At 43.9% G+C, this 16148-nt stretch overlaps 2 protein-coding genes across 7 annotated transcripts in view; one reads left to right on the top strand and one right to left on the bottom strand.

Moving 5' to 3' along the window:
* CPSF7 (cleavage and polyadenylation specific factor 7) overlaps window positions 1–13280 on the bottom strand; it is a 26466-nt gene extending 13186 nt beyond the window's left edge. Inside the window, exons 1-5 of one of the 5 annotated variants that reach the window (XM_054438726.2) lie at window positions 13195–13280; window positions 12463–12571; window positions 4709–4927; window positions 3788–3891; window positions 3237–3409 (exon numbers count right to left, since the gene is read on the bottom strand). In XM_054438726.2, coding sequence (XP_054294701.1) covers window positions 3237–3409; window positions 3788–3891; window positions 4709–4927; window positions 12463–12516 — 550 coding nt within the window. In that variant the 5' untranslated portion in view covers window positions 12517–12571; window positions 13195–13280. The other 4 variants (XM_054438729.2, XM_054438727.2, XM_054438728.2 and 1 more) reach the window with 4 other exon arrangements.
* SDHAF2 (succinate dehydrogenase complex assembly factor 2) overlaps window positions 13268–16148 on the top strand; it is an 18734-nt gene continuing 15853 nt past the window's right edge. Inside the window, exon 1 of one of the 2 annotated variants that reach the window (XM_054438731.2) lies at window positions 13268–13462. In XM_054438731.2, coding sequence (XP_054294706.1) covers window positions 13427–13462 — 36 coding nt within the window. In that variant the 5' untranslated portion in view covers window positions 13268–13426. The other variant, XM_054438732.2, reaches the window with a different exon arrangement.

The raw sequence follows: 16148 nt of genomic DNA, 5'->3' as shown, positions 1-16148 counted from the left end.
ACTCAGTGAAGACATTAAATCCAAAAAACAATATCGTCCTAAATCCTTTCAAAGAATGTTTTCCATCCAGAACTCCAGAAGTGCTTCAGAACAGATTTAATTTATCCTTATATATATCTTCTATTTTTAAATGTAGAAGGATCCTGATAGCCCACGAGAAAATGACAGTGTTCACTGATGTTCAGGTGAATTTCAGTTGACTTGAAACCCCACATCTCCTGAAGAGTTCAGGACCTCTCTCCTTAAACTAATGCTAGTTAACCTCTTCCTGTTGCACACTTAAAATGTTCTCTTTGCCACAGGGTGTTGGCTAGGGAATTTAAGGGAAGAGAGGGAGTGGCAGGAACTGCATGGCACTTCTATTTACATACCAAAACTAGTAATCAGGGTGAGAAAGAGACACACATGAAGACTAGACAACTGGAGGTTAAGTGAAAGGTAAGAAAAATTGGGAGATACGCCAATAAAAGATCCGTCCACAGCACAAGCAGATAGCACACAGCTGACAGTAAGGATGCTTAGCAAAAGCTTGCTACAAAACACGTCTCAAATCTGGGGAACTCCCGCTACATTTCAATGGCCAAAATCCTCTACCCCTCAGGGCAGCCTAACAGGAACACCATCACCACGTGCTAGTATGGTGCTGTGCACAACAGGAGCTCAGAACATGTTTTAAACAGCTGGAAGCATGGATTCTGACATTGTCAAGTCACTTGGTTAAACTTGCTCCTTCTCTCCAGTTTAACAGTCTAAGCCTGTTTATTGTGGAATCCAATAGAAGAACAAGATCACATGGCTTTGGGGGGGTCTTGGAGATAGAAAGATGCCACTGGCAGCAACTGTGGAGGAAAGAGTGCTCCTTAAACTAGAATACGATAGTTAATCCCAGTGCCTGAGTAAAGCCTAAGGTGGAATCAATTATGTTGACAACCACCTAGATTTCTCTCTTACAGAACAGTGCCAGTGCTGTCTTGTTCTTCATGTCTCAAACACATGGCAGCTGGCTCTTTCCTAGCGTTCTCTCAAACGGAAGAACAAAAAGGTATAAGGCAAGTGTCACCTGACAGCTAACCACTTTCCCAGCTACTACTGTTGTCACATCTGCAACGGTTCTGTTTTGTATCTATGGCTACAAGTCCCAAAAGAGGCAACCATTTTTATGCAGAGGAAGTCCACCAGCTTTACTTAGTGAATTAACAGAGCCCAGGTCCATCAGCATGACAGAGCAGAAAAACGGCACTCAGTTACACAATCTTTTCAGCAAAGAAAAGTAACATGAAAAGTAGCTGAGCAGAAGTAGAATGTTACTCCCAATACAGCTGTAAAATTACATACCTAAGGAAAGTCAGGGGTGAATTACAGAAAGACTCTAAAACAGAGGGGACTTGAAAATACAACTTGTCAAGGAAGAAGAGTGTGTCCTTTCTAACATGGAACAGTAAGAGTTCACACCAAATCTATCTAGGCTGTCAATCTAGTTAAAAGAACAGCTGTTCCTATGCAAGAACAAAGTGGTCCTATTTCTACCTGGAGGATACACCCAATCAATACAAGGCACTATTTTGAGAGCTGGACCTAAGCAGTGACAGAACATCAGTGATGAAACTTTGCTGTTCCTCCCACTGTAGCAAAAGAAAATAAGGGTGGTTGGCTGTCTCAGGGAAGGCCTTGCAGGGTGGCTGCACTTTATGAGGTCAGGAAAATCCAAGGTCTAGTCCTCAGGCTTCTCAGGTTCAGAAACTTGCTTCAACTGGGGTGACTAGGCCCTAGGAGACTGATTCATGCTAACCAAACTCACAAGAGACTGATTCATAAACCATAACACCAATTTATTAATTTACAATGAGAAATATAATTGCCAAGCAGACCAGAATACTTGTGTCGGCTGGTCAGCGCATTCTCTTCCCAGTAGGAGACCCTAATTGGGAAACCAAATTAGCATCAGAAAGTGGCTTAGTGAGTACAGTCAGAATAAAGAGAGTAAGATGAACATTAGGGAAACTGTCCTCAAACTAAGGTAGTTCTGAGGTAACTTTCTTTTTTCTTTTTTTTTTGAGACGGAGTCTCACTGTCACCCAGGCTGGAAGGCAGTGGTACAATCTCAGGTCACTGCAACCTCCACCTCCTGGATTCAAGAGATTCACCTGCCTCAGCCTCCCGAGTAGCTGAGATTATAGGCATGTGCCACCATAACCGGTTAAGTTTTGTATTTTTGGTAAAGACAGGGTTTTGCCATGTTGCCCAGGCTGGTCTCGAACTCCTGACCTCACGTATCTGCCCGCCTCGGCCTTCCAAAGCACTGGGATTACAGGTGTGAGCCACCATGCCCAGCCCCTAACTTTTTTATTTTCCCCCCGAGATGGAGTCTTGCTCTGTCGCCCAGGCTGGAGTGCAGTGGTCTGATCTCAGCTCACTGCAACCTCCGTCTCCTGGGGTCAAGCAATTCTCCTGCCTCAGTCTCCCGTGTAGCTGGGATTACAGGCACATGTCACCCACACCCGGCTAATTTTTGTATTCTTAGTAGAGATGGGGTTTCACCATGTTGGCCAGACTGGTCTCAAACTCTTGACCTCGTGATCCACCCACCTCGGCCTCTCAAAGTGCTGGGATTATAGGCGTAAGCCACCGCGCCCGGCCTGTAACTTTCTTTACTAACGGGATATACCTGCCAAGCAGACTAAAACATTTGGTAATCAAAAGAGCACCCTCTCCCCTGGACAATGCTGGAGAAATATTGTTCAAGTCTTATTCTCCAACACTCCTCTTGGTTGATTCCTTACAGTATCCTTCCAATCAACGTTTATGAAAAGATTATAGGTACCTTTTAGTTACATTTTAGGGTGGCTGTTTCTTGATAATTTAGAGAGGCATGTCTTAAAAATTAAGCCCATTCATCTAATGCCAAGTTTTAGATAGAAACACAGAATTTAGAGGTGATGGAACTTTAAACATCATGTCACTAGTCCAGATAGGGAAACAGGCCCTAAGCAGTAAAGTGACTTGGCCAAGGTCACACGAGGCAGTGGCAGAACCAAACTACAACCTGAACCTACTTGGCTCCCAGCACAATGCTCTTTCTTCTATATAGACCTATTCTGAGGACTACTTGTCGACCATGACACCACTCACAACCACCACCACCCTCCCCCAAACTCATCCACACTGTAGGCTGTGCCTACACCATAGAAAACAAACCCACAAACATCCCCCCCTTCATACAGATGGTCTCCACGTACCCCCTCTTGGGACTCGGACACACTCACGTTTCCGAGCCTGTGCCTCAAACTGTGACAGGTTCTGCCGGGTGGCCGGCCTCACGTCCACTTTTTCTCCATTAAGAACTTTCCCTGGTAGGAGTTCCAACAATTTGTGGACAGAGTTTTCAGAGGCTACCACCACCTCAGCATACCTTAGGAAAGAAAAATTAAAAATGAATGAAATCTGCAGACAACCAAGAGAAGAAAAAAGAAATTCTCTTCCACTTTTAGTAAAAATTGATAAAGCAAAGGACATCTTGCTAAACTAAACATACACACAGCACTACTAACAACAAAGAGACACCCTAATTCTTTATTTTTTTGGAATTAAAAATCAGTATTCTTCGCCCCTTAACAGATGGATGTTCTACTACACTGCAGCTAGGTCCCTTTCTAAGGCAGTTTGCCGAAACCAACGCAGTAAGCTGGGCCAGGGGTGGGAGGGATTAAAATCCAGGGCCAAAATATACTGCAGATCTGTTATCCCAATGGTTACAAATTAAAAGGGGCTTCTCAAATCCAGACCTCACCCTTTGGACTGGCCATTTGCTCGATTCTCTGCAAATTTCAACTCCACCACATCATAGACTCCTATAGAGCGAATAACCTGGATCAGCTGCTGGTCTGTGGTCCACTGGGGCCGGCAAGATGGAAAAGGAAGAGATGTCAAGAGCTACACCCCCGCCCGCCAATGTCCCAAACCCAGGATTCTAGTCACAACTAAGTCCCCCCCAGAGGAAACTCAAAAGCCTGGCAATATTTCAATTAGTGCAGACTTTTCTTATTCTCCGCACCCATACAGAATTCCAAACCCACTCACCCCCAATCTCTATCTTTAGAGATTACGAAGATTAAAATTTATTGTAACTTTGACTGCCATTTGGGCTGGCTGGTCATCAGTTCAAACATTGACAGCTAGCAATTTTTTAATTATTGATCTGACAGGCTAGAGTTGACCATTGCCAGAACTTCCCTCACAGTAAATATATTTCCTAATTTGGAAAAACCACCCCCACCACCAGCCCCAAAACATCACAAAATAACTTGCAGAACAACAGTCACCACCTACCCCAAGTATACTAGAGTTATCAAGGTGTTTAATCCCCATCACCCACCATTATCACAGGACCATCTAATGACCACCAAGAGTTCAAGGTGTTCACTCTGATATCTCATCCCACAGATGACCCTGCTAGACATAAAGCCCCAGGGTCAGGGGCAGTAACAAGATGGCAGAAAAAGCAACTACCCACTTAATCATTGCTTTCTTCGGCACCAGTACGTCCTCAGGATAGTTCTCTTTCAGAGATCAATCCAACCTGATCCCAGGAAAAAGAAATCCAACCCCATCAGAGCACAAAACAGTGCAACAGTGGTTTCTGAAAATGCCATCACCTCCCAGTGCTCTCCCTCCAGCCCACCCATAAGCATTTTTGGTTACCCACACTCACCCAGGAGAAGCTGCCCACATAGACGGCAGCTCGTCTATTACGCAGGCCACTGTAGGTATACAGAATTGCAGGGGTCTTGTTGTTGGGCTTGGGAGATGGCTCCTGGCGAACAGGAGGAGGTGGCTCAGTGCTGCTGCTTCTGTCATCTGAGGGCTGTGAGGTGGCTGTCAGCACATCATCATACAGGTCAATCTGATCTGTATTGTTGAACTCTGGGTCCTAAGAGATGAGGGGTTGGCAAAGGTAGGTCTGCAAACTTCATTTTGTTCATTCTATTTCACTCTAGTTTATTAGAATCCAGTTAAATACTTGGTAAAACATGTACAAAACTTCCTTGTCCTACCCTAGGAAACAAAGTAAGAAAAACCTCCTTTTGAAACTGTATCACTTAATTATGCTTATGTACATTTTTTTCCCCTCAAGATTCTGTTAATAGTCTGTAAAATTTCTGGCTTTAGCCAACGGCAAGAATCAAAAAGCACTGGGTGATTAAGCAAGCAAAGAAAGAATGCATAATGAGATGCATGGGCTGCTATTATCAATAAGGTCAGCTTCTAAAGACCACATCTAAGATAAGCTAACGAAAACTTATTTTCAATATCTTATGCTATTTCCAAAATCAAGTGTTACATAAAATTCACTTGTCTATTTAATAATAAATTTATTTAGAAACAGAATGCAGAAGAAAAGCATGAAAGTGGGTACAAAAATGCAAAAAAGATTGGGAGTTACTGATTTAAATCCCTTGATTGGTACAAATGATTTAGGAAAGCTCTAAACTCACTGTACACAATCCCATCTTTCCATCAGAGAAAATAAAAAATAAATAAAAGGGAAGGGAATAACAACAGGGGTTTTCCTCTACTAAGTTCTATTTCTTAAGTGACATACAGACCCAATGCATTACCATGACATGTATCTAGGAGACTTTTTTTTTTTTTTTTTGAGACAGGGTCTCACGTTGTCACCCAGGCTGGAGGGCAGTGGTGCAATTACAAATCACTGCAGCCTCAACCTCCTGGGTTCAAGTGATCCTCCCACTTCAGCCTCCCAAGTAACTGGGGACTACAGACATGCACAACCATGCCCAGCTAATTTTCAAATTTTTTTGTAAAGACAGGGTTTCACCATGTTGCCCAGCCTAGTCTGGAACTCCTGGACTCAAGTGATCTACTGGCCTCAGCCTCCCAAAGTGCTGGGATTACAGGGGTGACTGCCATGCCCAGCCAATATTCAATGATATACAAAAAACAGTTAAAGTCCTCTAAAATATAAGGGCTAGAAAACAGGACAAGAACATAAACTGTATCACAGCAAGCATTTACAATATGAACATGTATTATGGAAAATGTGCAAAATACATATTCTGCCTATGTGATATCTTACTTACTATATACCAAAACCCCTAAAACTACAACTACTACTGCTACGATATAGGACCTTAATGTTTAGGATTTTACAGGCTGGGTGCAGTGGCTCACGCCTTGTATCCCAGCACTTTAGGACGCAGAGACAGGCAAACTGCTTGAGCCCAAGAGTTTCAGACCAGCCTGGGCAATATGGTGAAACCCTATCTTTACAATAAATACAAAAATTAGTTGGGCATGGTGGCACACACCTATAGTCCCAGCTACTCGGGAGGCAGAAGGATCACTTGAGCCCAGGAGGTTGAGGTTGCAGTGAGCCACGAGTGGACCACTGCCTTCCGGCCTGGGCAACAGAGTGAGATCCCGTATCAAAAAAAAAAAAAAAAAAAAAAAAAAAAAGTGTTCAGGATTCTACAATGTAATTATCTCAGAGAAATTTTTTTTTTTTTTTTTTGAGACATAGTCTTGCTCCATTGCCCAGGCTGGAGTGCAGTGGCGCCATCTCAGCTCACTGCAACCTCTGCCTCTTGGGTTCAAGTGATTCTCTTGCCTCAGCCTCCTGAGTAGCTGGGATTACAGGCACACACCACCATGCCCAGCTAATTTTTGTATTTTTAGTAGAGATGGGGTTTCACCATGTTGGTCAGGCTGGTCTCAAACCCTTGATCTCGTGATCTGCCCACCTCAGCCTCCCAAAGTGCTAGGATTACAGGCGTGAGCCACCATGCCTAGCCTCAGAGAAATCTTTTTAAGGATTAGACAAGCATTTTATTTTTATTACAAGAATTAGACAAAACATTCAAACAATGCTAAAGATAATGCTGCCAAAATGACAGAGACAGCAAGTAGTTCAGTGTTTTAAGGATGCTACGGCAGTTTCATATTGCTATTCTTTTAAAAAAGGGAATAAAGGAGGCACCTAAGTTGGGAAACTTGTCTAGTACCCTGAAGAAACAGTTTCTCCAAGGCAACTAAAGACATGTGGCTCCCTTAACTTTCTCCCCCCAATATCACGGCAAGAACTGCTAATTCTGAAGTGATCTGAAGAAGACTCACTAAAAAATTTACTCTTAGACCAGTCCTTGTATTATAAGAACCTTTGGAAACAATCTTTCAGTTTTTCAGTTTATCTGAAGTACAGTGGAAGAAAATGCACACTAAGAGAATAATCTTGGGTTGTTCTGATAGAGAAGGGGGAAGGATTCTACTTCCTAAAGCATATAAATAATTTCAAATATTAAAACACTCTAAGAAACCCACCAGGAGGGCTTAACCCTTGTAAAAACGTTAGAAAAAGTATAGCAAGAGAGAGTAAACTTTTAGGGGGCAACTTAACAACAAGAAATTAGTGAGGCAAATAAGCACAGGAAGCTTGTTCCATGTAGTCAAACCCATAAAAAAGAATTGTGCATAAAAAGGGTCAGCATGTAAAGAATGAGGAGAGAAGCTAACACTGTAGAGGACAGGGTGGATAATAAAGTAAGGTAAGGTCAGCTAGGGCTAATGAGTGGGAAAACATTTTGTGTGTAAATAATCACCATAAAATATTTCATAGCTCTTACGTCTCAAACTATCCCAACTTTAGACAAATCACTCTTCTATTCATGTACCAGGTATGGTGAGTTGCTCCTGTGGTTCAAGGTAGAGAAAGGATTTATATACATCACTTGATCTTATCCAATGCTCAAATCCTTAGAAAGCACTACTTCACACCAAGATTCTTCTTTTTTTCTGAGATAGAGTCTCACTTTGTCACCCAGGTTGAAGTGCAGTGGTGTGATCTTGGCTCACTGCAACCTCCGCCTCCTGGGTTCAAGTGATTCTCCTGCCTCAGCCTCCCAAGTAGCTGGAATTACAGGTGTGCACCACCACACCCAGCTAATTTTTGTATTTTTAGTAGAGACGGGGTTTCACCATGTTGGCCAGGCTGGTCTCTAACTCCGGACCTCAGGTGATCCTCCCACCTCAGCCTCTCAAAGTGCTGGGATTACAGGCGTAAGCCACTGCACCCAGCCTTCTTTTTTTTTTACATCAAGGATTTTCAAATGATACTTAAACGGAATAAGGAAACACATCATCTTGGATAATCGAATGGAACCAAACTGAGATTCCCTTCCATGCAGTATCTGTAATTCAGGTATATGTGTCTAAAATTTGTAATGTAAAAATTATCACTGAAAATTGAGTAGTGGACTAACATGCAGATTTGGACAGCTCAGAGACCAAATGCATCACCAGGAAACCCTTCGTACTATATGCTTAGGCAACCAATCCACTGTTTTAAGATCCCTTAAAGAATAGGATAGACTAGATCTTGGAGAATCTTGGTATGGCTACCACTTTTAGAAACAAAAGGACTGAATGAATACAAAATTATCACAAGATTTAAATGGTCTCTCTGGGCCACAGAGCCTCAGTTCAAATAAGCTGGTGGGAACTGCACAGGGCAAGTCTGTTGAGGGTTCTGCTGAAGAAACAAGGTATCAAATTGTTTGGATTTTAATCCCCCAGCATCACAATTCATTTTACTTGTTCAGCTAGTAAAACAGAAACACAGTTAAGGGCCAGAGATTTTTCTCAGGGGATTTATGCAGTGATAGATGAAAGTAAAATCAAATTCTACAAATTAAGTGAAAAGTACATTTTACATGCACTGATGTTCAAAGTTTCATTCCAGGGAAATTAAACATGAAACATATATTTAATATTGAATGACTATCTCAAAGAATTTTGTGTTTAATAGCACAGAAAGAACTGTGACTGTCTCATGAAACTTCCTGCTTCTCTGTAAACAAAAGAGAACATGTGTGATTTTCAATTTAAATAAGATCTTCTCCACTTGTCTGCTCAATGTTCCTAACCTCCACCCTCTTCTTCCTCATATCCCACTGAGGGAAGTAACTAGCCTAGGATTTATTTTTCTCAGAGCAACCAACTTTATACCATTGTTTCTTTTAATTGTAACCAGGGCTTAATCAAAAATTTTGGCTTTATAATGACCATTTCCACAGTTCCCACTTCACACCCTCTTTGTCCTTCACTGTACATTGTCGTTGTTCACCACCCCTACCCACCAGGAGTGGAATCTGTTTTGAGTACAGGGACCTACTTTTTTTTCCTTTTACCTCACTAGTCCTGGCACAGTGCTTAGCAAACACAAGTAGCTCAATAAATAAATACTTATTGATGGACGTAAGGAAGAGAACTGGACACACTGTGCAAAGCCTGCCTCAGTATGAGAAGCCAAAACTCCCAGCAGAGCAACTGATCTCAGTCACCTTTCCAGAGTTCTCCCTGGCCCAAGACAGCCAGTGTGAATCCCAGGACTCCCTATGTTACAGGAATAAAGTAGCTCTGGCAAAAACAGGCTTTTGTAGCAAATGCTCTAAGAGATCAGGGAATAAGCACCATAGGGTTCCATCTAGGAAAAATATTAATTTTCCTTGAGGAGCAAAGTGCACATGAAGGGCTTCCTGTGCATGGGCCAGCTTGGGGCGAAATCAGTAACATTCTTAAAACATTCTAAAACACAATTTGTACTGGGTGCCTTCAGACCAAGCCAGCTTCTAACAATTCTAGCCAAAGTTGTTTTTTCTTCGTTTTTTTTTTAAATAATTTCTGTAGCTTCCAGATGACACTAACACTAACTTTGTCAAAAATAACTAATTTGCATGTGTGTGTGGGGGAAGCACTCATCCCCTCACCTTCCACAAAACATAAGATATTCAAAATTCACACTTTCTTCAGCTTGCCTAGTGTCAAATATTGCCTGTTGGATATATGTATGTATTAAAGTCCACATACTACTGTTGAGGCCAATAACTTCTACTCTAACAAAGCAGTGACCACTGGACAATGAGTTCTGCCTATTTCTCAAAGTGAAATGGATGGCACCATTATCAATCCACAGATAAGAAATTAGAAGGGGAAAAGCTTTTCAGAGAAGGTGGCTGGGTATGGTGGCTCACGCCTGTAATCCCAGCACTTTGGGAGGCCGAGGAGGGCAGATCACAAGGTCAAGAGATTGAGACCATCCTGGCCAACATGGTGAAACCCCGTCTCTAGTAAAAATACAAAAATTAGCTGGGCATGGCAGTGCGCGCGCCTGTAGTCCCAGCTACTCGGGAGGCTGAGGCAGGAGAATCATTTGAACCCGGGAAATGGAGGCTGCAGTGAGCCAAGATGGTGCCACTGCACTCCAGCCTGGTGACAAAGAGAGACTCTGTCTCAAAAAAAAAAAAAAAAGAGAAGAACTAAGGAGCGCTCTTGTTATCTCGGTGGGGGAAAAACATAATCTGCAAAAAGTCTGAACTGGGCAGAGTGGCTCACACCTGTAATCCCAACAGTTTGGGAGGCTGAAGTGGAAGAATCACTTGAGCTCAGGAGTTGAGAGACCAGCCTAGGCAACACAGCAAGACTGTGTGTGTGTTTTTTTTTTTTTTTTAAGGTAGTAAAAGTCTGATTCAAATGAATATGGAAAACTCAGGAAAACAATGATTTTGTAACTAAATTAACATCTAGAACTTTTCTCTTTTATCCATAATTATTGGACTTATTTAAAACTAAAAAATTTTTTCGCCATGCACGGTGGCTCACGCCTGTAATCCCAGCACTTTGGGAGGCTAAGGCAGGCGGATCACAAGGTCAGGCGTTCAAGACCAACCTGACCAACATGGCGAAACTCCGTCTCTACTAAAATTAGCCGGACGTGGTGACCCACGTCCTGAGTAGTCCCAGCTACTCAGGAGGCTGAGGCAGGAGAATCACTTTAACCCGGGAGGCAGAGGTTGCAGTGAGCCGAGATCGCGCCACTGCACTCCAGCCTGGGTGACAGAGAGAGACTCCGTTTCAAGAAAAAAAAAAAAAAAAAGAAAATTCATCTATTTAAGACAATCAGCAGTTATATTTAAAGGACCACAGTTAACCAGAGCAAACCGGAGCAGAGACAAGAAACCTGCCATTAAAAAATATAATTGGTGAAGCTGTATAATGGGTACAAGGTCATTACATTATTCTACTTTTGTGTATGGTTTATAATTTCCATGTTACAAAACCATAATGCATCAAAAAATAGATTTTAATGTAAACTTACGCCAAGTGAAAAATAAATGGCATGTATCCGCCTCTTCTGTTGTCTCATATCAAAGTCAGGGTCCAACCAGGGAACTTTCCCTTTCTAACCCATTCAATACATGCTATTACCAGGTCCTTATGTTTACCCACTGGAAGATGCAAATGGGAAGAGCCAGCTTACTTACATAGAATGGTGCTGAAAATAACCCAGGCAAGATATTAGTATGTTTTCAATAGAAATTTTGGAACATTCTTGAGAATTGACCTCAAGACTGAAAAACTGAACTGCATGGAAGATTATTTCTTTGAGAGAATTTGGTTTCTTGTGTTTTTAAGAGTCAGGGTCTTGTTCTGTTGCCCAGGATAGAGTGCAGCGGCCCAATCATGGCTCACTGCAGCCTTGAATTCCTGGGCTCAGGGAGTACCTCTTGCCTCACTCTCCAGAGTAGACGGGACTACAGGCACAAGCCACCACATCTGGTTGTTTTTTTTTTGTTTTTTTACATTTTTGTAGAGACTGGGTCTTGGTATGTTGCCCTAGCTGGTACTGAACTCCTGGTCTTAAGTAATCTTCCCATCTCAGGCTCCGGAGCAGCTGAGATTACAGTCAAGAGCCACCTTGCCCAGCTCTAGATAAATTTCTGTATAATGTTCCCTGGTACAATAAAAACAAATGCAACTGAGGTTATGTGCATGGGTCTATTATCTGTTTTCTAAGTGGTTTGTCTAACGTCTTTACTCTTTTATTCCCTCTAGAAAGACTAGTTAATCAATACAATTTATTATACCAAAATGCCTGTGGACTTCTCATGACTGGAGTCAACCTACTTATAAAAGTAAAACTTAATTGGAATGGAGTTGAAACTAAATGTTAAAGTTATCTTTTCTACTTTGCTTCTGGACTGTCACGATGGAGGGGACTACGCTTCTCCAGCTGCAGAATGTAAAGGAACCGGTATCAACACTGTCCTCATGAATACCGTAGCAAATGTACTTTTGATTTTTAAGTGTGGTTAGTCTGACATCCAACTTTGGCTTCCTGGGGAGTAAATTCCACAGGTTGATTCACCATTCTATTACACCTGCTTTTTATTTGCTCTTAAATCAAAGCCTTTAAAATTAAGCCTGGAGCTTCAAATTAACATAAAGAGGAATGGAGTATAGTCTTTAAAGTTTCTGCAGGAGAAAAATTTTAGACCGGATAGACGCGTGTTCAAAGCCTAGGACTGGTACAACTTGAAATCACTGTCAGTTTGCTGAAAATGATTCCTCAGATGATCAAGGAAAATGCCAAAGCTCCTGATGACCCCTCACCTGGTTGAACTCCTCGTCAGCATATATATCAATCAAGTCCACTCCTTCTGACATGGCTCCGGAAGGAAGATCGCGAGTCCGGAGGATGGACAAAGTAAGGAAGATGCCACTGCGGGATTCGGAAAAATGCAAGAATTAGAATGCACGAGGGTCCTGGGCTGGGAGGAGGATAATGGTTGCTAACCTCCCATCTCCAGAGACGCAGCATCCTGGCGGCCCCAGCTCGGCCCCACCCGCTCCGCCCCGCCCCCGGCCTCGCACCGCCCCCCGCTCTCCCAGGCCGCCGGGGGTCGCTGCCCATCACCCTCTGGCCCGACCGGGGTAGCGCCGCGTCGGCGCCGCAGCTACCTATGGCGCGACGGAAAAGTCCCACCCTCGGCTCCTGGGGGCCCTACAACGGCGTTGCGAAGAATGACCGCGGCGAAGCCCGCAGCCCCTATCCGCCGCACCTGCCTGGCCCCCAAGGCGGCTCCGGCCAGGGGCCCCAGGTGTCAAGCAGCTCCAGCCGCCTCTGCCCCCCACCCAGGCCTACTCTTCGCCCCCAGCTAGGCCCGCCCCGCTCCCTCCCCACAAACCCGGCCCGGCGCGCTCTGCCTCCTCCCTCAAAAGGCCCGCGCCTCCCTCCGCCCGCAGACTCCGGCCGTCCCATCTCAACCGACCCCCTCCCCGCCTCAGTGCCGGCCCGGACCCCTCTTCCGGCCCAACCTGCCCCCGGCCGCGCGCCCCCGTTACCGGGAATATGGCGGCAGCGGCGGCGAGTCCGGACTAGGCCCGAAGCGCGCGAACCGCTCTCCGCCCCAGGTCCCGCCCCCCCGCCGCCGGCGTCACACGCACCGCCACTTCCGGCATACGCAGGGACGCACCTTCCGGCTCAGGTCCTCCGTGGCTGCCGTAGTCGGCTGGCCGGGCAGCTAGGAGTTCCCGGAAGTGCCCAGGCAGCCCGTTTCCGGTGCAGGTGGGGAAAATGGCGATGCCTACAGTGTTCTCGACTTCGTCGCGGGTGAGGAGAGAGAACGTTCTAGCGTCCGGGACGGGCGGCAGCGGGGATTACCCTTTGTCTTCCTCTGTGGTCTCTATCTTCGGCAGAGTTCGTCTGCCCGATAGCCCAGGGCAAGGGCAGGCCCAGGGAGAGGCCGATCCTGCAGCTCAGGAAATAAAGGTCGCTTCCATTCTTTGGTGAGCCTGCTGTGTGCCGGTCTGGAAATATCTGCTTAAACGATCATTCATCGTCCAAGACCCAAATCGCTTCTCACCTACGTCCCAGGCGGGATTAGCCCAACTTCTCTGGGCGCCCCTTCTCCCCGTTCTTTAGCTTTTCGTGGTTTCACATAGTATCTTCAGCTTTTTGTTTTGTTTATAATTGACATATAATAATTGTACGTGTTTATGGGAGTACAGTATAATGTTTTAATACATGTGTACATTGTAGAATCAAATCAGCGTAGTTAGCATGTCCATCACCTCAAATCTTTATGATTTATTTGTGATAATAACTTTTCAAGATCTTTTTCTAGCCATCTTGACATGTACAGTACAGTGTTATTAGCTGTAGTCACTCTAATATGTAATAGAACACTGGAACTTATTATTCGTTTTTCCTAGCCTGCTGTTATAAAGTAACTAACTTTGCCTCTATCTTCTCCTACCCCCATCCCTATCTTTATTCTTTTTTTTTTTCCTATAGACCCAGGGACTCTATCTTTATTCTTTTTTGATGTAGGCTTTTACACTATAAACTTCCTTCTTAGTACTGCTTTTGTCGCATTTCATAATTTTGTATATGTTGGGTTTTAGTTTGTCTCAGGATGTTTCCTTTTTGTTTTTTGTTGTTTTCCTTTTTTTTTTGAGACGGAGTTTCGTTCTTGTCGCCCAGGCTGGAGTGCAATGGCACGATCTTGGCTCACTGCAACCTCCACCTCCCAGGTTCAAGCGATTCTTCCGCCTCAGCCTCCCAGGTAGCTGGGATTACAGGCATCGCCATCACGCCTGGCTAATTTTTGTATTTTTGTAGAGATGGGGTTTCAGCTTGTTGGCCAGGCTGGTCTCGAACTCCTGACCTCAGGTGATCCGCCCGCCTCGGCCTCCCAAAGTGCTGAGATTACACGCGTGAGCCACCGCGCCCGGCCTGTGGTTTTCCTTCTTTTTTCTTTTTTTTTTGTAGAGACAGGGTCTCACTATGTTGCCCAGGCTGGTCTCAAACTCCTGGCCTCAAGTGATCCTCCCGCCTCAGCTTTCCAAAAAGTGCTGGAATTACTGGTGTGAACCACCATTCCCGGCGTGTCTGAAGATATTTTCTAATTTTCCTTTTGATGTCTTCTTTGACTCATTGATTGTTCAAGAGTGTGTTGTTTAATTTCCACATATTTGTGAGTTTTCCAGCTTTTCTTTTGCCATTGATTTCCAGGTTTTAATAAAATATCTCTTGTACAGCATATAGTTGAATCTTTTTTTAAATTTATTCAGCCATTTCATGTCTTTTGGTTGGGGAGTTTTATTTTATTTCATTTTATTTTATTTTATGTTATTTTTTTGAGACAGAGTTTCGCTTTGTCGCCCAGGTTGGGGTGCAGTGGCATGATCTCGGCTCACTGCAAGCTCCGCCTCCCGGGTTCACGCCACTCTCCTGGTTCAGGAGTAGCTGGGACTACAGGCGCCCGCCACCACGCCTGGCTAATTTCTTGTATTTTTAGTAGAGACGAGGTTTCACCGTGTTAGCCAGGATGGTTTCTATCTCCTGACCTCGTGATCCGCCCGCCTCGGCCTCCCAAAGTGCTGGGATTACAGGCGTGAGCCACTGCGCCCAGCCTGGAGTTTAATCCATTTATACTTAAAGTAAATAGTGGTCGAGGTGGGTGGATCGTGTGAGTCCCGGAGTTTGAGACCAGCCTGGGCAACATGGCAAAACCCCTTCTCTACTAAAAAAAATTAGCCAGGTGTGGTAGTACACACCTGTAGTCCCAGCTACTTGAGAGGCTGAGGTGGGAGTGCATCTGAGAAGTCAAGGCTGCAGTGAGCCGTGATTTTGCGACTGCACTCCAGCCTGGGCATCCTGGGCATTGGAAGTGAGACCTTGTCTCAAAAAATAAATAAAACAAAATAGGGAAGTACAGTCATCCCTTTGTATCCATGGGGTGACTGTTGTAGGATCCGCTGTGGATATCAAATTCTGCAGATGCTCAGTCTCTTATATAAGATGGCATAGTATTTGCATATAATCTATACACATCCTTCCATATGCTTTAAATTATTTCTAGATTACTTATAATACCGAAAACAATGTCAAGGCTATGTAAATACTTGTTGTACTATATCTTAGTTGTTTTGTAATTGTTGTATTATTTGTTATTTCTTTTGAATATTTTTGATCCACAGTTGGTTGAGTGTCCAGTTGGTTGAATTTACAGGTGTGGAACCCACAGATACGGAGGGCCGACTGTGCTTGCTGTTGCCATTTTGTGAACTGTTCTCTGTCTTACAACTTTTTTGCTCCTCTTTTCCACTCTTGTCGTCCTTTATATTTCGTTGACTTTTTTTTTGTAGTGACATACTTTGAGAAACAAATTTCTCATTTCCTTGTGTGTCTTACACAGATATTTCTTTGTGATTACCATGTGGCTTATATAAAACATAACAATCTGTTTTAATAACTTAATTTCCATTGCATACAAGAACTGCTCTTTTATGAC

This window comes from Pongo pygmaeus, chromosome 9 (genome assembly GCF_028885625.2).
Source record: "Pongo pygmaeus isolate AG05252 chromosome 9, NHGRI_mPonPyg2-v2.0_pri, whole genome shotgun sequence".
In the NCBI taxonomy this organism is placed as follows: Eukaryota; Metazoa; Chordata; class Mammalia; order Primates; family Hominidae; genus Pongo; species Pongo pygmaeus.
The sequence above is the reverse complement of the archived record's forward strand: the minus strand, read 5'-3'. Positions and strand labels throughout refer to the sequence as shown.